This window comes from Amia ocellicauda, chromosome 9 (genome assembly GCF_036373705.1).
Source record: "Amia ocellicauda isolate fAmiCal2 chromosome 9, fAmiCal2.hap1, whole genome shotgun sequence".
Taxonomy (NCBI): Eukaryota; Metazoa; Chordata; class Actinopteri; order Amiiformes; family Amiidae; genus Amia; species Amia ocellicauda.
The window spans coordinates 35800857-35828726 of record NC_089858.1 but is presented as its reverse complement, the minus strand read 5'-3'; the positions used below and the strand labels follow the sequence as shown (position 1 = coordinate 35828726).

Below are 27870 nucleotides of genomic sequence, written 5' to 3'. Positions count from 1 at the left end.
GCAGCAGATCCTTTAAGTCCTGTAAGTTGCGAGGTGGGGCTTCCATGGATCGGACTTGTTTGTCCAGCACATCCCACAGATGCTCGATTGGATTGAGATCTGGGGAATTTGGAGGCCAAGTCAACACCTTGAACTCGTGATTCATCAGACCAGGCCACCTTCTTCCATTGCTCCGTGGTCCAGTTCTGATGCTCACGTGCCCATTGTAGGCGCTTTCGGCAGTGGACAGGGGTCAACATGGGCACCCTGACTGGTCTGCGGCTACGCAGCCCCATACGCAACAAACTGCGATGCACTGTGTGTTCTGACACCTTTCTATCAGAACCAGCATTCACTTTTTCAGCAATTTGAGCTACAGTAGCTCGTCTGTTGGATCGGACCACACGGGCCAGCCTTCGCTCCCCACGTGCATCAGTGAGCCTTGGCTGCCCATGACCCTGTCACCGGTTCACCACTTTTCCTTCCTTGGACCACTTTTGATAGGTACTGACCACTGCAGACCGGGAACACCCCACAAGAGCTGCAGTTTTGGAGATGCTCTGACCCAGTCGTCTAGCCATCACAATCTGGCCCTTGTCAAAGTCGCTCAGATCCTTACGCTGCCCATTTTTCCTGCTTCTAACGCATCAACTTTGAGGACAAAATGCTCACTTGCTGCCTAATATATCCCACCCACTGACAGGTGCCATGATAACGAGATTATCAGTGTTATTCACTTCACCTGTCAGTGGTCATAATGTTATGGCTGAGCGGTGTATATTTGCGTTTTAGCAGATGCAAAACTTTGATTTAATTTCAGCCTCAGTCTGGAGGCCAGTTGAATTAATGGGCCATTTGGATAATATTATGCATATGAAACTTGGGCTATCGATTCATTCTTGTATTCTAATATTACAACAAAAAAGTAGCAGGTTTAACGAGGTCAAACTGAGGACTGATCTGCGGATGTGCTGTAACTCCAAATGTTAACTGGCCTTTTCTGAGGGGGATGTTTATGCCGTTTAAGTAAAATTAAAAATCGAAAACACCAAGAACAAAGTCTGTTACAGGGGGCTATGCAAAACAACCCACCCCCACCCCTCTGCAGACTCAGTCCGATCCACTCCTGTTGACATCTTAAGAACCATGAGGAGTGTAGAATCCTAGAGGTCTGTGACACGGGAGCTGAACCCCCACCGCCGACCCAAAATTCACTCAGCGCATCTCTGTACAGATACAACCAAGATCCTGAGCTGTAACACAGGTAGTGTACTCTACAACAAACCTGCGCCCATTCCACAGCATAGGACCGCACTCGCAATATTGACCTACACATATAATAATCACTGCCCACCACCACAAAGCACACACAATTCTATTCCTATCCGCTCACAGACTGGACAGGATGCAGGAGCAACAGGAAATGAGTGGCAGGGACGAGAGTGCGGCGACTGAAGAACCACACGCACATCCTGCACGATGGAGAGACAGGAACACTGGACAGAGCAGCCACTCTGAGGGCCCTCTGGGACCACCAGGGCTCCAGAAGTTCACCAATGCACAGGAATCTTTGGCAGCTCCTTTATATCACTTGCTGTTCTCGTCCTTTATTATTAATATGCCCATATTTTTACTGTTATTAGTTTTTAGGCGATATGCAGCACAAATATAAAGGCTATTCAGATTTACGGAGGAAGGTTGACAGATAATTACTGCTTGAGAAAATAAAGACGTCACTTTCAGAACTGTGAGAGACAGCATTTCTCTAGCCTGCAGAGGCACACTGACGTACACAAAAGCACACTGATTCAAACAAAGGCACACAGACAGAAGCCCACCCCACCGCAGACTATCACACTTGGCCTCCGAGTGCCCACTCGGGTTATGCTAATTAGGCAAACCCAGTGCAAGCGACTAATTTAGTCTGAAACCGTGAGCGGTTGCCCGAGGCCGAAGGCAGCAGCGGAGAGCTCGTCCTGCTTATCCATAGTGAAATGCACAGACACCTCAATGTTACTCTACAAGGCTTCCCAGAAAACACAGTTCATTCATCAGGCAGCTTCCCCTGCCAACCAGCGAGGCCATCTATAATTGCCACGTGTCCCCGCGTGTCTCTGTGTTTAATCCCCCTCTCTCGACTCTGCCCTGACCTTCGCATCCTGACTCTGCCTGAGAGATTACTCAACCCCCCCGGACCATGCGCCTCACTCTCTCGAACCCTGGGTGCATCTCTCCCACCACCAAGCTTCTCCCTCCCGTTGGGGCACTAATTGGCTTTGCCGCTTTAAAAAGGATCAGGAGCTCAATGCATTTCAGCTGCAGAGGACTGGGGGGGCCGGGTGCCCACTGTGGCCAGGCCAACGGCTCGGAGGAGAAGAATAACCAGACCGTATGCGAGGCCCGGCGACATGCCTGCCCAGGATAAGGAGAGAAGGTCAAAGTGCAAAGAGGAGATGCACTTAAGAGTCTAGAATGACCACAACTTCAGAGCACGACTGTAGAAGAACAAGGGGAATTGTGTCCTGGGTCAGGCCTGCTGTGAGGTTTGAAAGAAAAAGTCTGTAAACAGAACAGGCCGCAGCCTGGTGCAGGACTGGAGGGGCTCGGGGGAAACTGAAGCAACAGGGTTATTCCCACCCATTTCCTTGTGAGTTTATGAGGACATTGTGTTCTGAACACAGGCTGTCTTTGGTAAAGATGTGTGACGAATTAATACACTCAGTCAGAGTGAAATGAGACGGTTGGCTCAGGCCTTGCTGCCTGTTTTTTTTATTAGTTAAAGACACTGAGTGCCACACAGCCGGTGCAGCCATCACAAGACACACCCATGCAGCGTAATTCTGCAGCACGGAGCCCTGTACTGGAACAGAGCATCACTGCAGCTGTAATAGAGACCTGCAAAGACGGCTGCAACTGTAGCTGTGCGCTCTATGCCCGGTCACCCGGCACCCTGACAGGTCTCTCCTGAGACTGGGACAACGGTCACATGACCAGAGCGTCAGAGCAAGGAGAATGTGGACCAACATAGAGAGACAAAAACAAAATTAAAACTTTCCTGTAGTCACATGGGTTTTCAGACACTGGACTGTGAAAGAGGCACCACACTGACAGGTTACATTTAAATTAATTGTATTTTGTTTTTCGTACCAGGTAATATAACACAAGTTAATTCAGTTATACATGTTTGTATTAGATTAGCCTGTGAAAGGTGTGCCCGACACAACTCAGGTTCCTGTCATCGGGAAATCAGGCATTTGGTTGGCACTTGGGAGGACAGTGCAAGTATCCAGGACATAGAAATACTTGTCTTTGCAGCCCGTACAGCAGGGGGCCTCTGTACTGGTCACAGTACTGCCACACAGCCTCAGCAATTCAATCCTCAGTGAGTCGACTGCCCAAGCCCTATGCAAGTTTAAAATGAATATATAAATGAATAAAGAAAAGAATGAAAGTCTTCAGTGACAGAGAAACGCACAGAGGATTTCAATGCTGCAGGATGTGGGAAGAACTATGCTGCTGACACGGTTGGCATAGTGTCATCTGGGCATTTTGCTCAGGCAGACTCTAAGAAGTCTGCAGTCAAGCCAAGTTCATTGAGTTTTACTTTCTGTCTCCCTCTTTCCCACAGACAGAGAGAGACTGACTGACAGGCTCACTTACTCTGTCTCTGTCTCCTGGCACCAGATTAAAACACATACCTTGGGCAGTAAAGCACTCTGGGGGATCGGAAACTTGATTGCAACAGTGAGGGGCGACCAGCAATCACTAACACAGCAACCACACCTCCCCTAACCTACTCCACCAGTTGATTGTGCTGTGCTCACATTTGATTATTTTTAATAAAGATACACAGGCCTGCTCATGTTGTAGCACAGCTCCAAGTTCTTAAAGAAAATCAGAGTAACGTCTGGACCGAACCATGAGCCTTTTGGAAATGCTCTGCCGAACTCAATCTTCCCATCAAATCAAATACATAAATAAAATCTAAAAAGCACTTGAGGTCGAGGCGCATTAAGGATTGTCAGGACCTGTGTTGCTGGGGCTTTGTAGCGCAGTGCAGCAGACCTGGCGAGAACAGGCTAATAATAGCTGTGCACACAGCTTCTGTTCGGGCCGAGCGAAGGGCACCTCGGCCGTGTGACTGTGCTCCAGTGCATGTCTATTAATATACGCCTCAGGGTTCAACTGTTTGACCCTCAATAACAGGTGGTAGGGCACATAAAATGCATATATATATATATATATATATATATATATATATATATATATATATATATATATATATATATATATATATATATATATATATATATATATATAACACACACACACACACACACACACACACACACACACACAGTATGTGTTTCTTAATATAAAATGCAAAATGCAAACTCTGGGTTGAGAGGTGCTTTCAGTTTCAGGCAGGAAAAACTGGTTCCTATGCAGACAAAGCCCCTACAGCACACGCGCACACACAGATATGTGAAGGTCACTGGAATACTGTATCTTACCACGACTAACTATAAGAAGCAGGAAGTGAATATACAGCTCTGGAAAAAAATTACATTGATTTCTGAACTTGGAGTGGTCTAATTTTTTTTCAGAGTTGTGAGTGTGTATATATATATATACACTCACCTAAAGGATTATTAGGAACACCATACTAATACTGTGTTTGACCCCCTTTCGCCTTCAGAACTGCCTTAATTCTACGTGGCATTGATTCAACAAGGTGCTGAAAGCATTCTTTAGAAATGTTGGCCCATATTGATAGGATAGCATCTTGCAGTTGATGGAGATTTGTGGGATGCACATCCAGGGCACGAAGCTCCCGTTCCACCACATCCCAAAGATGCTCTATTGGGTTGAGATCTGGTGACTGTGGGGGCCAGTTTAGTACAGTGAACTCATTGTCATGTTCAAGAAACCAATTTGAAATGATTCGACCTTTGTGACATGGTGCATTATCCTGCTGGAAGTAGCCATCGGAGGATGGGTACATAGTGGTCATAAAGGGATGGACATGGTCAGAAACAATGCTCAGGTAGGCCATGGCATTTAAACGATGCCCAATTGGCACTAAGGGGCCTAAAGTGTGCCAAGAAAACATCCCCCACACCATTACACCACCACCACCAGCCTGCACAGTGGTAACAAGGCATGATGGATCCATGTTCTCATTCTGTTTACGCCAAATTCTGACTCTACCATCTGAATGTCTCAACAGAAATCGAGACTCATCAGACCAGGCAACATTTTTCCAGTCTTCAACTGTCCAATTTTGGTGAGCTTGTGCAAATTGTAGCCTCTTTTTCCTATTTGTAGTGGAGATGAGTGGTACCCGGTGGGGTCTTCTGCTGTTGTAGCTCATCCGCCTCAAGGTTGTACGTGTTGTGGCTTCACAAATGCTTTGCTGCATACCTCGGTTGTAACGAGTGGTTATTTCAGTCAAAGTTGCTCTTCTATCAGCTTGAATCAGTCGGCCCATTCACCTCTGACCTCTAGCATCAACAAGGCATTTTCGCCCACAGGACTGCCGCATACTGGATGTTTTTCCCTTTTCACACCATTCTTTGTAAATCCTAGAAATGGTTGTGCGTGAAAATCCCAGTAACTGAGCAGATTGTGAAATACTCAGACCGGCCCCGTCTGGCACCAACAACCATGCCACGCTCAAAATTGCTTAAATCACCTTTCTTTCCCATTCAGACATTCAGTTTGGAGTTCAGGAGATTGTCTTGACCAGGACCACACCCCTAAATGCATTGAAGCAACTGCCATGTGATTGGTTGGTTAGATAATTGCATTAATGAGAAATTGAACAGGTGTTCCTAATAATCCTTTAGGTGAGTGTATATACGTATATGTGTATATATATGTGTGTTTATGTATATGTATATACACACACACACAGTATGTGTTTCTTAATATAAAATGCAAAATGCAAACTCTGGGTTGAGAGGTGCTTTCAGTTTCAGGCAGGAAAAACTGGTTCCTATGCAGACAAAGCCCCTACAGCACACGCGCACACACAGATATGTGAAGGTCACTGGAATACTGCATCTTACCACGACTAACTATAAGAAGCAGGAAGTGAATATACAGCTCTGGAAAAAAATTACATTGATTTCTGAACTTGGAGTGGTCTAATTTTTTTCCAGAGCTGTGTGTGTGTGTGTGTGTATATATATATATATATATACGTATAGGTGTATATATATGTGTGTTTATGTATATGTATATATACACACACACACACACACACACACACACACAGAGTACTGTGCGAAAGTTTTAGGCAGGTGTGAAAAAATGCTGTAAAGTAGGAATGCTTTCAAAAATAGACATGTTAATAGATTATATTTATCAATTAACTAAATGCAAAGTGAGTGAACAGAAGAAAAAACACCCTTTGCCTTCAAAACAGCATCAATTTTCTAGGTATATTTGCACAAAGTCAGGGATTTTGTAGGCATATAGTCAGGTGTATGATTAAACAATTATACCAAACAGGTGCTAATGATCATAAATTCAATATGTAGGTTGAAACAATCATTTACTGAAACACAAACTGCTGTGTAGGAGGAATAAAACTGGGTGAGGAACAGCCAAACTCAGCTAACAAGGTGAGGTTGCTGAAGACAGTTTACTGTCAAAAGTCAAACACCGTGGCAAGACTAAGCACAGCAACAAGACACAAGGTAGTTCTACTGCATCAGCAAGGTCTCTCCCAGGCAGACAGGGGTTTCCAGATGTGCTGTCCAAGCTCTTTTGAAGAAGCACAAAGAAATGGGCAACGTTGAGGACCGTAGACGCAGTGGTCGGCCAAGGAAACTTTCTGCAGCAGATGAAAGATGCATCATGCTTACTTCCCTTCGCAGTCGGAAGATGTCCAGCAGTGCCATCAGCTCAGAATTGGCAGAAAACAGTGGGACCCAGGTACATCCAGACGGCATCTGGTCAGAAGTGGCCTTTATGGAAGACATGCGGCCAAATAGCCACACCTCTGACATGGCAACAAGGCCAAGCGACTCAACTATGCACAACAACACAGGAACTGGGGTGCAGAAAAATTGCAGCAGGTGCACTGGACTGATGAATCAAAATGTGAAATATCTGGCTGTAGCAGAAGGCAGTTTGTTCACCGAAGGGCTGGAGAGCGATACACGAATGAGTGTCTGCAGGCAACTGTGAAGCATGGTGGAGGTTCCTTGCAAGTTTGGGGCTGCATTTCTGCAAATGGAGTTGGGGATTTGCTCAAAATGAACGGTCTCCTCAATGCTGAGAAGTGCAGGCAGATACTTATCCATCATGCAATACCATCAGGGAGGCATCTGATTGGCCCCAAATGTATTCTGCAGCATGACAACGACCTCAAACATACAGCGACAGTCATTAAGAACTATCTTCAGCGTAAAGAAGAACAAGGAGTCCTGGAAGTGACGGTTTGGCCCCCACAGAGCCCTGATCTCAACATCATCGAGTCTGTCTGGGATTACATGAAGAGAGAAGCAACTGAGGCTGCCTAAATCCACAGAAGAACTGTGGTTAGTTCTCCAAGATGTTTTGGCCAACCTACCTGCCGAGTTCCTTCAAAAACAGTGTGCAAGTGTACCTAGAAGAATTGATGCAATTTTGAAGCCAAAATGTGATGATGTGTTGGGCAATGGCGGTCAGGTACTGCCCTGCACTTCCCCGAACCTCGGGGGTGGATATGACTGGTGCAACAGCTGTTGACGCTGTTCCCTATGTGACTGGCTCACTTCCTCCATAAAACTAAGCAGCACCCGACTTCCTCTGTTGGGCAGGCATGAAGAGAGTCTGGGAAGAGGGTATGTAGGAGACAAGTGTGTGAGTACAGAGAAGAAGACGGATTGCTTTTGGTTAACAGGACTTTATGTTTATGAATTTACTATCTTTGATCACTGACTTTGCTTGTTTGCTGCCCGAGTTTTTGTTTAGATATAGAGGACTTGTACATGTGTTTTAGTTTTTGTTTGTTTTCGTACACTGTAATAAACTCGCACATATTTCCCCACATCCCTGCCTTACTGTGTCCTTAAACATGCCTCAGAGCCCCCCACACTGTCACACACACACACATTATATATATATATATATATAAAAAATCAAGAGATGAAAAAAGACCGGGAAGACTACAACATAGAGGATGGGAAGATGAAATCATACACTTTGCAGGTGTGACACAGAAAACAGAAGGTAATATATCGCAGCAAGTGGAAATGTCCTGGGGAGGCCTTCATCCAGCAGTGGATCAATACAGGCCGACGGTCACCATTTCCTTCTTAGCCCCGGTTCTTCTGTGAGTGGGACAGCCCTCCTGGCCTGGACACTAAGGGGTCCGATATCCCAGAGCTGTTATTTTATCTATTTCAGGAGTGGGAGTTACTGTAACATACTTACAACTTATATACTTACACAAGAGAGCTGCACAAAAGCCCCCACATAAAAGACAATACTGAATTAAAACGACAAAACACACAACGGCCCAAAGCCCCGGTCTCCAACACCACAACTCCAATCAGCGGGAGCGTGGCCCCTGGGTGCAGCCGGCCCTGCTCGCTTGTGTCGGCCTTACCTTATGCACACTCTTGGGGTTTTCCAGCCAAGCATAGTACATCTCCTCCACATAGTTGGAGCTAGTCCCACTGAGGAAGGGCTCGGCGGCCACAGGTGCAGTGTAGCACCTGATTGGCTGAAACGTCCTGGGGGCCGCCGGCCTCTTCTGTGAAAATTTCGGAGCAGTCTGGGAGGCCGTCAGGGGCCTCAGCTTAGCAGCACAAGTCCTTAAGCGGTGCATCGCAGTCTCTTACTCGCACACACACACGAAACTCCACCTCCACCCGCAACTGGGGGTTCTCTTGTGTTGTTGTGGTCTTTTTCCTTCCCTTTCCTCTTCCTCTCTTTCCTCACCGTCGTCCCCTGGCAATCACTCTCCTTTCTCTTTCTGCCTGGTCCTCTCTGCAGTCGTAGCCCAAACACAATCAAAACAAAAAGACAGTTAGAATATGTTCATTCTTGTGTTTCACTGCATACATTATACAGAATGTGTTTTGACATATGGCATTGCCGAGAAATGCAATACAAGTAAGGCTCAAGTCTCACTAATTCATTGTAACAGGTATCCAGGTCTGTTCCATCTGGAGCAGAGCGGAGCAGAGCAAATAATGTAATAAAATGTAACAATTACAAGCACACTTTTCACGAAAACACAGTAATAAAAAACAGAAACATCTGCAGAGACTCCACCCTCCCGACACGAGGGTTTACTTAGCCAAGCCCAAACTGTGGGACATTTTCACACATTATACAGCCTACATAGATTTTACTAGGTGATGTTTACACTTGTATTAAATGCAGATCTCCCTTCCTTCACTGGCACCAAAAGGCTGCAGCAAAGTCAGTGAAAACACTAAACTGTTTTATTATTTCTCTAATCTGATTTGATTCTCTGTGACTCATAAAACACTGTGCTCAAGGACCGGAGCCCTGTTAATTATACACAGCAGATCTGAATGCTGAGCCAGTGAGCAGACAGAGTGCCTGTGAGAGGCGAGCACAGGCTTGAAAGCTTTACTTTTAACTACAGAGAGCGCGAATCATAACCGATAATTGTGCCAAAAGAAACCAAACAAAACAAGGAAAAGACTCCCTCCGATTCACCCCCAATCATATTTCTTGTGTCAAACAGAAAAACAGTAACTTGCAAGGTCTTTATGGTGACGACTTTACTTCTAAATCCCACCCAACCAGAACAATCTGTTCCCTCGAGTACAATGGTTCCGGCACATACGGCAGCACAGGCCCACGGACACACTCCATGTGGAGGGGCAGTGTTTGCCCCACAGAAGGGATGGCAGGCAGCCCACCCCACCGTCCCAGATTTCAGGCTCACCTCCTTGTCCACATGAGCTGAAATGTATTTATTTAGTTCAAACTTGCATCACTAGGCATTTGGCACTAGCCTGATGGGAGCTGCAGCGACTCGCAGCACAGGGCCCTGCAGCTGTGTAGCAGAGTGCAGACACCGCCACCCTATTTGTGCTCATCTACATCACTATGCTGTGTGTCAACACCATAGGAGATGACAATGAAAAACAGAAACAGATTTTTAATAAATAAATAATACTGTCTGCCTGAAGATTAAGTCACTAACTGCCGATCTGTGTTTTATTCCACTGAGACCAGCCTAGGGCAGAACACCAGTAGCAGTCACATTCCTAAAGCTGAAAATTCCTTCTACCCAAATCAGGTGTGTCCCAGCTGTTTAAGAAGGTTATCGGTTCAATCAGACCGACACAAATTTGGTTTAGGGGTCTTCTACAGCTGCCAGCTTTAGAGATTCTTCTGGTGTCAAGGGGCCACTACCTGCACCATCGACTGCCGCCTGGAGAGAAGCGTTACACTCATCCAGTCAAATCAGCCGGGCAGAACCATTTCAATTACAGGGACCTTGGTGGGAACAAAGGCACCGCTTCAGGGAACACTGTCATTCCCTTCAGCTGTACAACCTGCACTGCAGCGAGAGACTGTTGGTTCCTGCAACCTGATCCCAGATACACTGTCCCAGTTTATCAAAGAAGTGTTCCACAGAAAGGGCCTGGAGGGTCTTCTGATTTTGGTCCCACCAGGAGTTCTCTTGATTACTTTGTTGGCCTGCTCCTTTAATGAATTCAACTTGGACAAACATCCTTTACAGGTGTTTTTCAGTTGTGTGGCTTTACATGGCACTTTTGCATCAAGGTGCTGCTAGCTGTAATCATTAGCAGCCTTTTTGGGAAGATAAGGAGTCTACAAATGCCTACAAGAAGGGGTTTGGTTTTGTGTTGCCAATCACACAAGAAAAAGTCTCGTTTGCTGCAACACTACAGAGCATGGCCCCCCGAGAGAGACTGTGCATCCCTGTCCAGTGAACAATAGCATCCATAGCTCACTATTCATGAACCGCTTTAACTCACTCATTTGTACAAGTATTTGTTTTGAGGTGATCTCCTGTGCAAGCGCCTCCCCCTGCCGTGCTACCGAGACACACGGAGTGCACAGTAGATAAGCAGCACAATTAACAATTGAGAAACTGCTTACCCTCTACTCGCCGGGTGCTGATTGTGTGGGGTTGGGGGCTGTACGGAGGGGAACTTTGCTCTCGTTACACACATCAGCATAATAATGCTGAGCTTGTTCACTTGCAAGCGTTGGAGTAGTTCGTCCTCCCCTCATTATGTATTGATTGCTGTGCTCAGCATTTTACAGAAAGAAGGAGAGACTATGGTGCTGTGCAGCGCTGTGTAACGTGCGACAGACTCTCCCTCTCTAAAGAGTATGCGCGGCTGTTTCCAGCAAGACGCACAGCGACTATGTTGGATCGAGGCAGTTATGTAACTATAACGTTTTTATTTTTCCCTCCACAGGTCCGGGCTGCAGGACCCGTTTGCGTTGTCGCCGCACAGCCCCTGCCCGGCGCCGTGCCCCCCCCGGGTGCGGAGTCGTTGCGTTTTTGACCTTGTGTCCCCGCTACACACAGCACTCAACCAAGCCCAGTCCCGCCCGGCACAGCCCGCCCCCTTTCTGTGCCAAACGGCGCTGATTGGCCCACAGACGGCCAGGCCGGCGCGAGAGGAGCGTTCCAGCGCTGTGATTGGGCCTCTCAGCCTGTCCATCAGCGTGCTGGTGTCCTTTCTTGCAGACCGGGTTACAGAAACACTTCAGGCTTATCGAGAATTTCCTGGGTAAAGGTCTGACAATGCGGCGGATGAACCACAGCCCAATGTCCCCGAAGCCAGGCCGGGACTTCCCTCCGCCATTACTCGACCAGCTCCGGCAAACAGAGCCGAAGTAACTTCTGTGTGCTGAGCTGCATTTGCCTCGTCCCTCGTTTTGTTGTCCCTAACTGGTTTCATGAAGCTAAAATATGTAAAACACGAAGCAGACTTACGGTGGTGCCCGGTGTGCGGCTGCTGTGCTGAGGCGTGTCGTGTGAGCGCGCTCACTCCGCAGTGTTCCGCCGCGCGCCCGCGAACTCTCCCGACTGGCGGTGACAGCGCGAGGAAGGCGCTCCGGCTGCTGCGTCACGGCGCGCTGACGTCACCGGAATGTGGGCGTGCTTGGCAGTCCGCCCAGTGGCCGCGTGAAAATCAAATATGCGCGCATCTACATAGCTAATATTAGTATTAGGTGCATACTGTTCCTGCAATATAATAATAACAGTATGACAAGTACTAGTGATTATTTAAAACATATTTTAATATGCAATTGTGTTCTATATTGTATTACACAAGAAGAGGTTTTGTATTGTCTCCTGGTGATTTAGCATTGATGTCAGTTCAGCCATGTTTTGAGCACTTAATTTCTGCTCATTATCACCCATGCATTTGTGCTCATGGATACCACCAGCCAGTTGCTGAAGTTGGGGGCAGTGGTCTTCTCGCCCTGTTGACAACTGCGCGTTGCAAACCTCAGATTGTTGCGGTGGTGATCGTTGTGCTCCCTGTTCTGGATGTATTCTATTAAAATCACAAAAAAGTTATTTGAACAGATAGTACTTTAAAATGAAAGATGAAATATCGAGTGGATAGTCTTAATGCAGTGGTTTTCACACCAAGATCATTCTTTCACCTGTGTTAAAATGTTCCAAATATATATGAATTCAATAAGGTTAGTTAGAGTTACAGTCTTTTGTGGACATTCATTTATAAACCACCCACTAAAGTGATTGTTCCCCACTGTACACTGTATCCTGAGATCATTGCACACGTTTCTCCCTCACAATCGTGTAATACATTCCAAATGCACTGTACATTTGTAATATTATCAATTCTAAAATACAAGTCTCTCATATGGGTTAAAGTGTGGATGTGACTGGGCTCCCTGGGTGCAGTATGTGAGGGCAGGGAGCAGGACAGGCCAGTGTGAGCTGCTGCTGTGTTTCTCTGCATCGATGAGGGCCAGCAGTGGGTAGTGGCTCTGATGTCATACCCATCCCAGGCCAGACCCCTCCGTCCTTCGTGACCGACACACACCTCTGACACACACCACCGACGTCAGTGGATGCACAGTGCAGCGCCGCCCACTGGGGCGACCAACTCTGAACCCTGACCCGGTCTCCTGAGGAACAAACACTGTTGGCGGAGTCCTCCCCTGCCAGTCAACGGCAGGTCCTGTACAGTGCAGCGTGTGCGTGTGCGTGTGCGTGCGTGAGAGTGTGTCTAACCTTGCCTTTGTGCCCTAGAACGTGCTGTGTGGTGCGTACGTGTTGCTCACTCACAGTGCCCGCCCATCTTTGATGTGTCTCCCTCTGCAGCACTGAGTGAGCCTGTCTATATTCAGACACTGTGGACAGAGACGTGCAGTGCAGCCCCCCGGAGTGTGTGTGCGTCAGTGTAGGGTGTGTGCGTGTGTGTGTGTGTGTGTGTGTGTGTGTGTGTGTGTGTTCTGCCCTTTGCGCTGTTATTAGTTTATGTTGTGTGTGAGGGAGGCAAGAGGTGGTTGTGGAGGAGACTTTGGCCTATGTTTTGAAATAAACACCGGCACACAAAGACTGCAGTTCATTCCAGCAAGAAGGAGTGAGGCCTGCAGGGCCTGGGTGTCTTTAACTGGCACAAACGAGTGGACCGAGGGCAAGACTTCCAATGTCAGCTGATCCACAGCACGATTGACACCAGTGCCCAGGGACTTTTGCCACCACCTCCTGTCATGTGACCAAAAACCTCCCATGATTCCCCCTGGTCTGTAAAGTCACACGATGACATCTGCCTGACCTTTTCTTTGGCTCGCCACAGGTGCTGCTCCTTCAAAGTGACATTCTAGGCCTCTTTATAGACCAGGAGCCCCCAGTTACACCATTAACTGAATTAATTCCCCAGTTCGGACTATTTATGATGTTCCCAATTTACTGTTACAGCTGATAACTAAGAGAGTGTGAAATTCAACCAGTTAATATTTTAATTAGTCCCACTGTGGGGCTGTAAGCTGGGCAAAGACAACAGCCAGAGGACACCTCCCTGGACCTCCAGGTAGAGAGGGGAGAGAGGAGAGGCAGCATTGCAAGGAGAGACAGACACAGAGCGAGTTTTGTATTGAAGTCATTTTTGTTTTATTGATAACATCTTAACACATTTCCTTAAGTTAGAGAACACATAGAGCACATTAGAGAACAGAGCAGTATAGAATCAGAATAATCGGAGAAATAGGATCATTTAATATCGTCATAGAAACCAGAACTGACAAAAACTAACAGAAGAAAGAAAAGGTTCAGAGAAACTATATATATATATATATATATATATATATATATATATATATATATATATATATATATATATATATATATATATATATATATAGGTTCCTTTTTAAAAAGTCAGAAAAGGGAAAAAGAAGAAAAAGAAGGAAAAGAGAAGGAAGGAAGAACACCACAGAGAGTGGATCGCTCGGTGTTGGCGGCTGCGACCGGGAGGCCGTGAGGCGGAGTGAGAGTGCAGGGCCATACAGAGACGATCAGGGCAACGGCAGAGCACAGACACACAAGCCACACTCGGAGGCCCACATACAATATTTAGTTTAAATGAAGTTTTTTGTGTTTGTTTTTTCTTTATATATATATATATATATATATATATGCACAGTAAATTAGGTCAGATTACTGATCATTGTGGACAAACTGGGAGCCTTTGTACTTAAAGGGATCACATAAACCCGTCGAAAGTCGCTTGGCTTATTTGGTCAGAATCCCCACATGACAGGATGTGATTCAATCCTTATATTAGTGCTTATATTTATATATAAAGTGCTTCACAGAGAGCGATTTTAAATGGTTTTCAAATGTAAACTTGAAGAGGCTCTTCCCCAGAGTTGGGACAGTGTCCTCTGGCACAGACACGAACAAAGTTTCGATATCAAAAGCTTTGTTCAAATTTCTGTGCACTTTAATAATAATTATGATAATAGAGAAAGCATATTTTCCTAAAGTGCTTTATAATAGGAACACTCTGTGTGTGTGTGTGTGTGTGTCGCTTCCAGGGGTGTTCAGGAAGAGAGAGGAAGTGCGGACAGCCCCAGAAAAGACAAGGCCCTGTTTGCATTTTACAAGGGCTGCAATCCACTCCAATCAGGTGGGGATCCTGCACATGCAACCAAAGGGACTTAAAAGATCATGTGAACCCTTTACTACCACCTAGTGGACACTGAAGGAACACGCAGCTCCTGTAATGGTTCAGGAGGGTAGTTCTCTGGGAGGGGAGGTGGGCATCTGTGTGTACAGTTTGAAGAGTTGTGTGTGTGTGTCTGTGCGGGCAAATGACTGGTCCACAGACACAGGCTCTGTATGGGGCGCGCTGTTTAGATGCCCACAGCACACACACTCCCCCGCGCCGCAGCGGCCGTACGGAGCGCTGTACAACAACAAAGCATGCCGTAGAATTGTCATTACAGGTTAATTATAATCATCGTCATCATCGTCGTCATCATCATCATCTTGAGACAAAAATAGTTTTATGCACTTACAAAGCTCAGAAAATAGATGAGAGAAAGGTTCATAGTATACCAGCATTCAGTAAAAAAAAAAAACAGAAAAGCAAACACTGAACTCACTGTCCTGTTGAATGTCATGCAAAGAAATCCCATCTATGATATTACTAGGAAACGGCAGGATGGCACTCGATTTTACATTTTTTTAGTTTTTTTTTTTTCCTTTAAATGATTCTTCTTTTCGATGCTTATCACACTAAAGAGCAGAACTAAAGAGCAACACTCTCAAACATGCGGATTGCTCCCGTTTCTTTTCTAAAGGGGTGGGGGGTAAATAGAGATTTTGTGTTTACATATTCTTTTACATTTTGCTTGTCTTCGATTGTTTATCTTAAACTGGAGATCACGCACACACATGCGCACACACACATGCACACACACAAGCACTTGAAATTAAAGTAACATGACATTTTAAAAGAAAAGGATGAAATGAATACTGTATTCTTGAGGTGGGATGGGTTTGGTTGACTTCTATAAAAAAAACAAAAAAAACAGCATATAATTGTTTCTTTCTCTCCACTGGACCCCTCTTCCTCGGAAGTGTGCTGTTCTCTCTGCGCAGCTGGGTGCAGGCGTGACCAGTCTCCCACGCGGCTGTGTTCACAGAGGAGCCTGCAGTCTCTGTGCTACAGTGACTGCTGTGCCGACGCCCCTCAGGGCTGCTCCCCTTAACGCCCCTCACAGAGCTTTCAAAGATGCTCTCATGGGCGACACAGAGGAAAAGCAAGCACATGATTATATTGATTTTTAATACAATAAAATAAAATAAATACAAAACGAATTCATCCAGCTGTTAAAAGCCTTACAAAGAATAAATAAATCATCAGACAGCCTCAGTCAGTTCACAAAGACCCAGCGGGCTCCGTGTCCAGGCCAGCCCTGTCACAACGCGCCGGGCAGCACCGACCTTCTGAGGTACTGTGTGGACTAGACTGTGGATGAGTTTAGACACAATCGCACACAGTCGCACCTCAGTGTACAATAGAAAAACAAATCAGTTTTGCAATACAGTCTGTTGTTTTGACTCTGTCCAGCACTGATTTTTTTGGATTGGACACTGAAGCCTTCTGCACTGCCCTACACTGCACTGTGCTGTACTGTACTGTACTGTACTACACCTCACTGTGCTGCCTTGCCATTGTCCTTGCACCGCTCATGATTACACCGCACTGCTGCAGACCCCACACACAAAACAATACACACCAAAAGCAAAAGCAACAGCAACACCGGCTGTAACTGCCACCTGCTGTGTTTGTGCCTGCTACGTTTTGTGCTTGGCTTTTGTGTTTTATGCGAGTGATGATCTGTTCCCCATGTCTACCAAACCCCCCCCCACATGGCAGACACACGGCTCCCTGCCTCCCTATTGACACAGGCTGGGGGTCCGGCTCCAAATACTGGGTATGATCCCCCCACCTGTCATCTGCACCCCGTCTGTTACAATCATAGCCTTACACCAGTCATATTCATAATAATAATTATTCAAAATAATAATAATCATCATACTATAACTAATAACATTCAAATACACCCATTTCTGAACCCCCCACACCAAATAAAAAAGTAAAAATATTCATAACAATAATAATAATGTTTAAAGAAAGAGAAGTTGCAGGTTCCTCACTCAACACAAACGTAAGAAATCAAAAACCGTCCAAGAGCCAACGATCTTCTCACGTACAGCTAATTCTCCATGTTAAAATCTCTCTACCCCCCCGACTGCTTCCAATACAGCAGACAGGAAATGATTGATATGCTTCAGTTCCTGGCCCGTGTATGAAAGGGAGCCGCACTGCTGCCGCCCCTCCAGTTTCTCCAACGCGGTGATCTCTGGGAGTCCCTGGGAGAGAAACCCAGGAAGAGAGCGAGACGTTTCGGGGGTCTTCGCAAAAGTGAGTCTCTCCACTGTAGAAGCAAACAAGAGACGAGCACCATAATGCAACGCAACAACGTCAGTCCGAGGCCCAGGGGCGGTACACAAAAAACCCTCAAAAAAACTAAACCACCAAATGGCTCCCAAAATAAACAACAGAAGCTGCCACCACACCACAACTTTCGTCACCCACCACCTTGTTGCCAACGTCCTCTTTCCTGCCTGTAGCAAATCTTACACCGAATCAACCCTTCTCTGCACACATCCCTGAAACCCGGCCCAGCGCAGTCCAGCATTCACAAACTGCGGCACGAGTCCGCACCCTGCGTCAGTGCTCCAGTCCTTTACCCACAGTGACTTGCGTTTGGCGTCTCAGAAATGCACATTCACGCAGGCTGACATCATGCACTCCTACTCTCGACGGCTGTTAGGTGGCACTAACAGACAAACCAATAATCATAATAGTAATAATACTAATCATAATAACAAGAACAATACTAGTGATGATGGCACACCTCATTGCTGCAGAGTGTCTGGATTTGAATCATAGGAACCAAGGCCTGTGTACGGCACTATACTGCATTACTTAGGATCAGTGGTAGCAGGGGATGTTAGTACAGCTTGGAGCAGTGCACTATGGGTAATATGAGTTTCGATGGAGAATGCAGTGTTTTGTGGGGAGTGTCAGCAGAGGACAGGAGGCACCCAGCGGTCCAGATGGAACAGGGAAGGCTGCTTCGGAGCCCACCGGCACAGCATGGCACTGGGCACTGCGGATGAGGGGGGTTAGGGGTGTTCGTGATGTGCCAGGGGGCAGAGCTGGGCTTTAAAAGGTGTGCAGGAGTGCCGGGTGCTACAGCGGAGGGGATGTGGTGAGATGTCAGAGGTCAGAGGTGGGAGGTCAAGGGTGTCAATGTGGAGCAGTAAGGGGTTAGGATGGCACAGAGATGAATAATAGATGTACACAGTAATATAGGAGTGCTGTGCTGTGGCGGGTTCAGAGTGGCGCTGCCCTGTAAAATGTATAATATATGACTGGGGTTAGTATAGCAGAGCGTGGCACAGTGTAGTATAGCAGCCACATGCAGTAGGGAGTAGGAACATTGGAGGACTACAGAGTGAGGACTTCTGGGTGCTCCAGACCCCAGGAGTCCGTCACCGAGGCCCCCATGTGACCCTGAGTGCAGCAGTATGAGTATCGTTAGCCCAGACACTAGCAGCTGCCTCTGCCAGGAGGATCAGGCATTTCTAAGAACTGTTCCTGTTCATCCGATGTGTGCAACTCACAGACTATTCTCTCAGTCAACGTCAATTTAGTCAGTCTTTGCTGTTCCTTCACCAAAATGTATGAACACACACACACACACACACACACACACACAGGGATGCAGTCCCCACACAGACTCTGAGACGGATCGGATTGGGGGGAGAGGGGGCGGGGACTGACTGTCAGGGAGACCGAAGATCAGCCCAGCCAATCGCAATGGCGTAGCCGGGCAATTTAAACCAATCGTGTGCCGCTGCTGCTGCTGCTGCTGCAACAAATCAATAAATAAAAACAGAGCAGCAGCCGAAGCCCCTCCCACCCCCTCTGAGATCAGAGCCCCCCACCAACCCAACATTAAATGACCGTTCAGTACTCGAACCCGGGCTTCTGAAGCACTGTGATCATTAACAGACAAGCTTCTACAGAAACGGCCAATGGGGGTTTTGTTGCTCAGTCAAGCACGATAACAACAGCCCACAAGAACACTGACCAGAAAACAGAAACAAACAACCAAAAAAAAAAAAACAGTCATGCTTTTTAAGAAATAAAATTAAATAAATTGTCTATTTTTTTTTTTTTTCAACTTTTTTCTTTTTAAATCTCTGGAAAACCACTGGCATCAAGAATATGAGTTGTACAAATTACATATACAATCGCCATATTATAGTAACCATAATAATAATATTAATAATAATAATAATAATAATAATAATATTTCATCGAAAACTTTACATACTGTTTCCCAGAGCCCGCGCATGCCCAGGGATAACACAGCCAGTCGACACACAGGCAGAACGGTGTGAAAATCAGCCAACAGGAGACACACGCGTGAGCAGGGCAGGGCTGGACCGGCAGTTCAGTTTGTTGTGTGGAAACACTGCTGCTGCTGCTGCTGCTGCTGCCACTCGTGCCGGGACTCGCCTGGATTCTGGGTTTGGATTTAGCTGAAGGGCGGCTGGGCGAGTGTCGGTTGTCAGACGGTGGGTGGCCCGGTCAGCTGAATGGACGGTGGGTCGGTTGCTTGTTGGGGGTTTCTCAGAAGGTTGGTTTTGGTAGGTTGGTATTTAGTTGGCCGGTTGGCAAGGTAGTTGGCGTTCAGTTGGTATGGTTGGCTGGGTGGCAGGTGTGTCTGGTCGTTGGTTGCATTAGCAGGTGCAGCGCAGCAGCGGGCGGTAGTAAAGATGTGCATGCGGGTGAGGGCGTGGGCCCAGCGCCGGGCGAGGGCTCAAAACTCGAACCCTGGAATCGCTCTCGCTCTCGCTCTCTCTCTCTCTCCCTTTCTCTCTCTCTCTCTCCCCCTCCTCCCTCTCTCTCAGTAGTGCCCTGTCAGAGTAGGGCCCCACGGCCTCCCCTGAAACGCAGCAGAACAGAGGCCAGCGGTCAGCACATCCACTCGCCTGCACCCTGACCAGAGACGTCACAGAACGACTCGGTCATGTGACTTACACTGCTGTTATTTACACACTGAAGAACAAAAAAGGATGAGGAGGGGGAAGAGTAAGGGACAGGCAGAGAGAGATGAAGAACAAGAAGGAGGAGGAGGTGTGTTGGGAAATTAGGAGAGGTGTGTGTGTGCTGTACTCTCACTGTATAACAGTAACAATAAGCATAGTTATACCTTCACTGTAGCGGCGCGGCGGGGGCCCCTGAGCAGTGGAAGTGGACGTTCTGCCACTTGCTGTCGCGGCGGTGCCACACGCGCGTCTCCTCTGACTGGGAGCTGCGCGGCCGTCCCTGCGCATCCACAAACTGCGTCAGGCGGATGTAGGCTATGCAGGCCGCGTCCTCGCCGATCAGGTGCACGTGGGGGTTCAGGATGGTGGTGTGGATGGGCTTGCTGTTCTTTGACAGCACTGGGGAGAGGAGAGGAGAGGGGAGGGCAGCAGGGCAGGAGAAAGAATAGAAGAGAAGAGGGACAGAGAGAGAGAGAGAAAGGATTGTTTTAAGGGTATAAAAATAATAGTAATTATACAGCTCAACACATGTCCTGAGCAACCTAGTGATTAAAGTCACATGACCTTCTGCAATGCAGTCAGACACCTCATGAAGGCTCTTCTTTTCTTTCTTTTCTTGTCTTTTCCTTTTCTTTCCCCCATCTCAGTCTCCCACCTCCCACCCTATCCCTCCCCTTCTCTCCATTTCTCTCCCTCCCTCCCCCTTTCCCATTAGTCGTACAGTTCTCAAAGTAGAATCGATGAAAGTCCATGCCCTCCACCAGGTTGCCCAGGGCCTCGGGTTCGAAGGAGGTCAGCCCGGGGTCACAGATCTTCCTGTGGAGGAGAAACATCAGACATGTCAGGAGAGTGACGACGTCACCTTCCAAGACACCAACATCACACACAGCGAGGCACCGACATCACACACCCATACTCACGCATAGGCGTCAAAGTCCCCATTGTTGACGGCCTCGATCAGCTGCTCGGTGATCTTGATGATTTCCTGTTTGCGTGCTGCAGAGACACAACACCACTTGTCATTGCATACAACCAATCACATCACCCCTTGTCACCCCAGCAGCCAATCCACAGCATCCACACTTTCACAAATGGCCAATAACAGTGCAGGAGACTCACAAACCCCGGGCATAGGGGGTTGGATTCGCACCTGGACACTATCTTACAAACACATACACAACAATGCACACACACAGACACAGACACACACACACACAATCACAATCACAATCATACAGACACAAACACACAAAGAGTTGTATTCAGTGTACTGGTCAGTGGCTCCGTCACTGGTTCTGGTTCCTCAACCATCTGACCCATGAAAAGTGGATCACTATACAGAGCTCTCCCTACTCTTTCTAAACAAGTGAGGAACAAACAAGGAACTGGACCAGACACACACAGTCTCACACAACTCATCACAACCCACTGTCCCAGTCAGCGTCTCTCTGGCCCACTCCAAGACACGCTGAGCGACTGTGTCAGACGCTTGGTGGGACACAGGTGCAGGTGAGGAAAAAGCCGCCCAGTCTACCTCCCAGCTTACCTGCCAGGTTCTCATTCATGGCGATCAGTCACTCAGGGCCATTCCATACCTCTCTCTCTTTTTCTCTTTCTCTCTCTCTCTTTCGCTCATTCAGACACACCCACATCACACTGACCCTGACTCTCTCGCTCTCTCTCTCTCTCTCATTTCCTTAAACGCTCTCACTCACACATTCCTCCTCTCATGTCAGTGATGCACTCACACGCTTCTCTCTCCCACTCTCTCTCTCACAGTCATGCATGTCCCCTCACTCCCTCCCTCATGCATTCTCTCCCCAGACCTCCCAACCTCCAAAGACCCTAGCAAAGCATTTTTACAGCATTTTCATAGAGCAGCTAAAAGTCCCAGAGAACAGACCAAAAAAAGACGGATAAATCAGCTTTGCCTAATCCCTCTCCTTCCTCTTCTCTTAATTGCCCTTCCTCTCCTTGCCCCTCCACCTGCGCTCTCTCCGTTTCATGAACTCTAGTCTATATGCGTCTCGCTGACATCAGTAGGCTATTCTCATCTCTGCGTTGTTTAGATCAGATTTACCAGCCCCCCCCAGGCAGGGGCTCAATAGCTCCCAGGCTCTGCGGATCCCAGGGATGGTCATAATCTCCATAAGCAGAAGGCTGATTAGCGGTTCACAGTTAACAAGAGGATAATCCTGAAGATCCTGACACAAGCCCCGCTCCAAACTGCGCTGTAATGCTCCATACTGCACTGTAACGGACCGCAATGCGCTGTAACGCTCCATACTGCACTGTACTCGAATGCACTGCCTCCCAGGACTGTGCTGACTTCCTCTGCTTTCGCTGAGGCCAGTGCGTTACTCTGCTGGGCTGAAGGGTGACCTGAGGTGCTGCACTGGGGACTCTGAACCTTCAATACAGAGCCCTGTGCAGGTGCACTACACTTTAGACCCCCCCACCATCCTACACCCCCCCCAACCTCCCCCAGCAGCAGTACTCACTCTGAGACACAGAGGGGCTGGAGAGGGGGAGTGTGTGGGGGGGGGAGCGGGGCGGGGGAGCGGAGGGCCGGGCCATGGACCCCCCCTCAGAGTCAGACTGGGGGCCGGACCCCCGACGCACACTGCTCACAATGTCCGTCAGCCGGGACGCTGGGTGGGGGAGGGGCCACGGTGAGGGAGAGGGTGAGGGGGAGAGTGTCGAGAGAGGGAAACAGACAAGAGGGGAGAGGAAGAAAAGAAAACAGGAGAAATGAAACAGAAGACAGCTGGGGAGGGGGAGAAGAAAAAGAGGTGGATGAAATACAGATTCACAGACAGATAGACAGACATTCACTGATAACGCAGTGTAACGCAGATCCACAGAGTGCCATATGCTGTGGGCCCGGACACTGAGAGAGACCATGTGAGCTGAGCACCTCCTGGTGGAAACTGATATTACCGTGGGAGGCGTTACTCTGCACACAGCACGTGATCCAGTCCCAGAGAGGAGAGACAGTGGGCACAAGAGACAAGAAAACCAGACGATGTCATGTGGTGAGTGAGACACAGGCCAGAGCAGACTGACATCAAAGCATCCACTGATGGGTACAGGCAGTGAGGGTGTGTGTGTGTGTTAGTGTGAGTGCGTGTGTGTGTGAGCGAGTGTTAGTATGAGTGTGTGTGCGTGAGTGAGTGTAGCCTGTCCCACTCTCCATACTGTACTTACTCTGGATGGGAATGACAGGGGTGCGGAGGGGGGAAAGGCCCCGGGGGTGTGCTGGGGGGTTGCTGGCCCCCCCCTCGCTGTCGGACACGGGTCCTGAGCCCCTCCGCACACAGCCCAGGATATCGGTCAGTTTGGAGGCTGAGACGTGGGGAGGAGGCGGCGTGGAGGAGAAGCAGAGAGGTTGTGAAAAGGAGGAGAGAGGAGTAAGAGGGAGAAGAAGAAGAGGAGAATGGAGTGTGGGAGGGTAGGGGCTTGGGGTCAAAGGTCATGCACCCCAGGTGTCACACACACAGTGTCTGTGTCGCAGACAGACTGACAGCTAGCCAGTATATAAATACTGCTCAGTCTCTATGTGTACAGAAACGTTTCAATGGTTACTGCAAAAAACAAAAACAGGGACATGCTTTAACGTGTTAAGAACAATCCCAGGCACTGCCGCCCCTGTGCAGCAGCATGCTGGTCATTGCGCATTGTGGAGCACACAGCACTGCTGCAGTATCCGGCGCACCACCGCAGTGCCACTTCACACCACAGGAGGGCACAAGGGAACCCGGCTGCCTTTTATACTCCAGCACCTGGGCGAACGCACTGATGGCAGCAGTAGGGGAGGAGACGGGTGGGCGGATCATTCCACATCAGGAGGGGAGAGGGGGAAGCTCGGTGATTCACATTAAGAAGACGGCGTGCCAAACTATTTTAATCCATTGCAATAGGTGTCCTACTTTCTCTATCTCTCTCCTGCACACACATACACACATTCACTCATTCACCCACACTCACACCAGTTTTGTTTCAGGCTCTGTTTAACTGCAACACGACTCTGTCTGAAGGATTCCTCCTCCTCCTCCTCCTCAGGACCGCACGATAATTTCTAACGCAGGAAATCCAAACTGTCTGGGCTACCTGTGGGCGAACACGGAGACCCACAATCCCTCACTCATAGGGACAGCCAGATGTTATAAATCCCCCCTGCCCAGAAACAAAATGCAACTCAAATACATTGATCTTGCGGTCTGTGTGTCCTGACCATGCACCTGCAAAATCACAACACAATGCAGTGTGCAGGTTTAGCATGATTACTATTGTTTATTGTCTCTATTATTGTGATCAGTTTTGTTTATAGGCTGATCAGTCCTAATGATCCTAAATGAAGAATAGGAGGTAACACAGGAAATGTTCTCCTGGCTGAATTGCATTCTAAGTTACTGGGAATTTTTAAATAAAGTAATAGTAATAAATTCCAGAATTCGTCACTCGTCTCTGCGGTGCTTTATTGCAATTTACTGCGAATCTAATGCATTGTAATACTAGACTAAAGTAATGAAGAGCCACAATGCATTCAGGAAGGTTTAACCCTTGATTTAACCATGTGTCTCTTCCATTTTGTGGAATCCACTGCATTGTGAGAGTTTTCTGGGTCACGGGGTCAAAAGATCACCTTCACTGTTAATCAGATACACACAAACACACACACACACACACACAGTGATCAGTGTGGATTAGTGGGGTGTGGGGCAGGAGCAAGGGGCGGGGCTGTGGCCAGCGGGACTGAGCATGCTCAGATGGACTTACAGAACACAGCGGGAGGCGGGCTGTGTGGCGATTGACCGGGAGAGCTGGGGCTGGGATGAGTCTTTAGTGCGCTGCTGTCTACGCTCTTCCCTGCCCGGCAGAGCATGAGGCACAGAGCAAAGGGGAGGGGGAATGGGAAACAATGGATGAGAGCATGAGATGGAAACTCAGGGAAGGACAGGAAAAATTACAGGTGACGTGGAAGGGAAAGGGAGGGCAGTGGTGTGGAAGCGCAGGTGACTGGAGGGGGGGGGGGGCAGGTTCAGAGGTTGCAGCAAGCTCCTGTCTGGGGGGGTGGGGGGGTCTGCACACAGCTGCCAGCACACCACCCAGCCCGGGCAATGGGCTCTGAAATCCCCGGCTTCACTGAGGAGCAATCTGACCCACATGTTAGCCTCCTGTGACAATACTGGATTTCTGAGAGATTTACAAGCACGTCAATTAATTAACTAAAAAAACTGTTTGCAGGAGTTATTTATTTTTAAATATGTTGGTTGGCATATTTTCCTCTCCTGAGCCTGGGGTTCTGTTGGTTCATTGCATCAAAACACAAGTGTTCAACACTTGTACTAAACAGGGCAGCTTCTCCCCGGAAGAGGCCCACTGCCTCCAGGTGTGCTCTTCAGGGAGAGCTGAGGCTCTACGTTATCTGATGTTATGCAGCCAGGCTCTGGACTTTGATTGACAGGCTTCACAGGAGATTCCACCACACTGAAGATAGAGACTGGCAGCTTGGTTCAGTTCTGCCCCAGGCTCCTGCCACAGCCCACACAGGCCTGCCTGCTCCTCACAGCCCCACACACGAGACTGAGCCACCTTCTATGAATATTCATAGCCAGTCATCAGTATGCGTACCTGAAGATGAATATTCATACAGTGCTTTGATTGGTATTTATTTTTGTTATCATTTGCAAAGGAAGAAAAATAAAACATTGTCCCCGTCCACAGACTCTGGCACCGGGAGAGAAGTGCACTCTCTGCTTACAGTAAACAGTTAATCTGAAAGGACACTTGGGATGTGTGTGTGTGTGTGTGTCCTGACGTGGGCCCTGTGTGAAGGAGCATTATGATAGGCTAGTGTTGTAGTGCGTAAGACAAGTGTGTCTGTTCTGTGCTTGTTGTCTCTTTTTCTTTATGGTATATAAACACACACTCACACACTGACTGACACACATACACTCTCACACACACACACACACACACTCTCACACTCATTCTCACACTCACTCACTCTTTCTCTCTTTCTCACACAAACTGCACACACTTTCTCTCTCTCACTCCAGGCCCATTGTTCTATCTCTTGTTTTGCTGCAGTGCAGTTTTCCTGTTCTCTCCATCTCTCACAAGTGTCATTGAGAACAGGCTGCTCACTTTCCCACCTTGTCTCTCCCTGCTCTCCCTCTGTCTGTTTTTCCTCACCTCGCTAAAAATACACCCCAAGGTGCCCTTGGCCCCTCCCTGGGCACTTGTTCCCGTCTCCGCTGTGTGCAGCCGTACTGCAGCGCGGCCAGTCGCCTCACACAGCTCCACTTTAATTTTCCTCTGAGTTTCTCACATAGTGTGTGTGTGTGTTCAGTGACATTCTGTGTGTGTATGCAGTGTCAGTGTGTGTGTGTGTGTGTGACAGTGACTGTGTGTGGACGCAGCATCATTCTGTGTGTCTGTGTGCAGATGCAGTGTTAGTGTGTTGTGTGTGTGTGTGTGTGTGTGTGTGTGTGTGTCTGTGGACACAGTGTCAGTGTGTGTGCAGTGCTGGGCGGACGTACCTTTGACATCCTCGTCCTCGATGGTGGTGTTACTGCTGTCAGAAGACTCCTGCAGAGAGGGGAGACACCAATTACTGAACACTCTCACACCCGTTCCTCAACACACTCTCAACCTGTGGCTGAGCACACTTGGCAGCCATGCCTGAACACACACACTCCCCTGACCCTAAACATACACTCTCTTGCCTGCATCTCCCCACATGCACCAAATCTGACCAAATACAGGAAGCTATCACAGCACATTGACACACACACACGCATGGGTCACAACACACAGACGCACAGGCCTGCCTCACTCTGTCCCCTCCTGTTATGGCTGCACACCATCGGACACTGAACACCGAGAGGGGAGCGGCAACTCAGACGTATCTCGCTGAGGCAGCGAATGGCATCGCAGCTCTGGGTAGTGCAGTTAATTGGCCTGTGGCAGCCTGGGATTGGAGGTGCCTGCAACAGCCCTGTTACCCAGCTGCCCCATCTGAAACCAACAGAACTCACTGCCTGCAAACCCCAGCTGTGTCCACCATGTGGCAGTGTCGTGCCAAGAGTGTGACAGGCACAGAGACAGCAGCGCCTGCTTGCTCACCCCTGCCTACACACAAACACACACAAACACACACAAACACACACAAACACACACACACACACCTCACTAGTCTCCTGCATAGACATCTGTGGTTCTACACATACATAAAATTACACATGGAAAGCTGGGTCACAGGCGGCACACGTGTGGTAAGTGCTTTTCCGTGGCCATTTCTTTCATTAAATGGGTATTTAGTGTGGGACAAAACAGATGCTTGCCCGTGTCCCCCTCTAACACCACAGCGGCCTCCCCTTTTCCGTTACCGATACAACGCCACCCCTCCCCCCCCCGAGACATCCACTGCAGTGCTCTCTCATCTAGCTTCCTCATTATGATGATCACACGGTGGCCGGACCACGCGGGGACAAGAGACGACAGACAGGGAGACAAGAGGAACAATAATAAAACGCTACAGGAACAAAAGCCAAACTCCACCAGAGGGACGGGGCTGCGCGTCCTGTGAGGGTGGGTGGCGACAGAGTACACCACGCTTCAGTTGTACCGGGCAAAGAGCACTGCTCACAACTGGGCACATCGTGTGGCACAAGTCGGTGGAGTGGAGTGGAGTGGAGATGTGCGCAATGCAGGACGAGACAGAGACAGGGACAGGGACAGGGAGT

At 48.3% G+C, this 27870-nt stretch overlaps 2 protein-coding genes across 16 annotated transcripts in view; both read right to left on the bottom strand.

The window, feature by feature from the left end:
- The window catches only part of ogdhb (oxoglutarate dehydrogenase b), a 33570-nt gene extending 21501 nt beyond the window's left edge, over positions 1-12069 (bottom strand). For both annotated transcript variants that reach the window (XM_066714290.1, XM_066714289.1), the window contains exons 1-2: positions 11936-12069; positions 8582-8964 (exon numbers count right to left, since the gene is read on the bottom strand). In XM_066714290.1, the coding sequence (XP_066570387.1) occupies positions 8582-8803 (222 nt within the window). In that variant the 5' untranslated portion in view covers positions 8804-8964; positions 11936-12069. The remainder of the gene's footprint in view (positions 1-8581; positions 8965-11935) is intronic.
- Positions 12070-14599: 2530 nt separating this feature from the next.
- The window catches only part of camk2b2 (calcium/calmodulin-dependent protein kinase (CaM kinase) II beta 2), a 63322-nt gene continuing 50051 nt past the window's right edge, over positions 14600-27870 (bottom strand). For 12 of the 14 annotated variants that reach the window (XM_066714275.1, XM_066714278.1, XM_066714274.1 and 9 more), the window contains 5 exons: positions 26665-26713; positions 21040-21115; positions 20841-20935; positions 20284-20518; positions 14600-20016 (listed from right to left, as the gene is read on the bottom strand). In XM_066714275.1, the coding sequence (XP_066570372.1) occupies positions 20286-20518; positions 20841-20935; positions 21040-21115; positions 26665-26713 (453 nt within the window). In that variant the 3' untranslated portion in view covers positions 14600-20016; positions 20284-20285. Of the gene's footprint in view, positions 20017-20283; positions 20519-20840; positions 20936-21039; positions 21116-23496; positions 24989-26664; positions 26714-27870 lie in introns of those variants that run through there. The other 2 variants (XM_066714287.1, XM_066714288.1) reach the window with 1 other exon arrangement.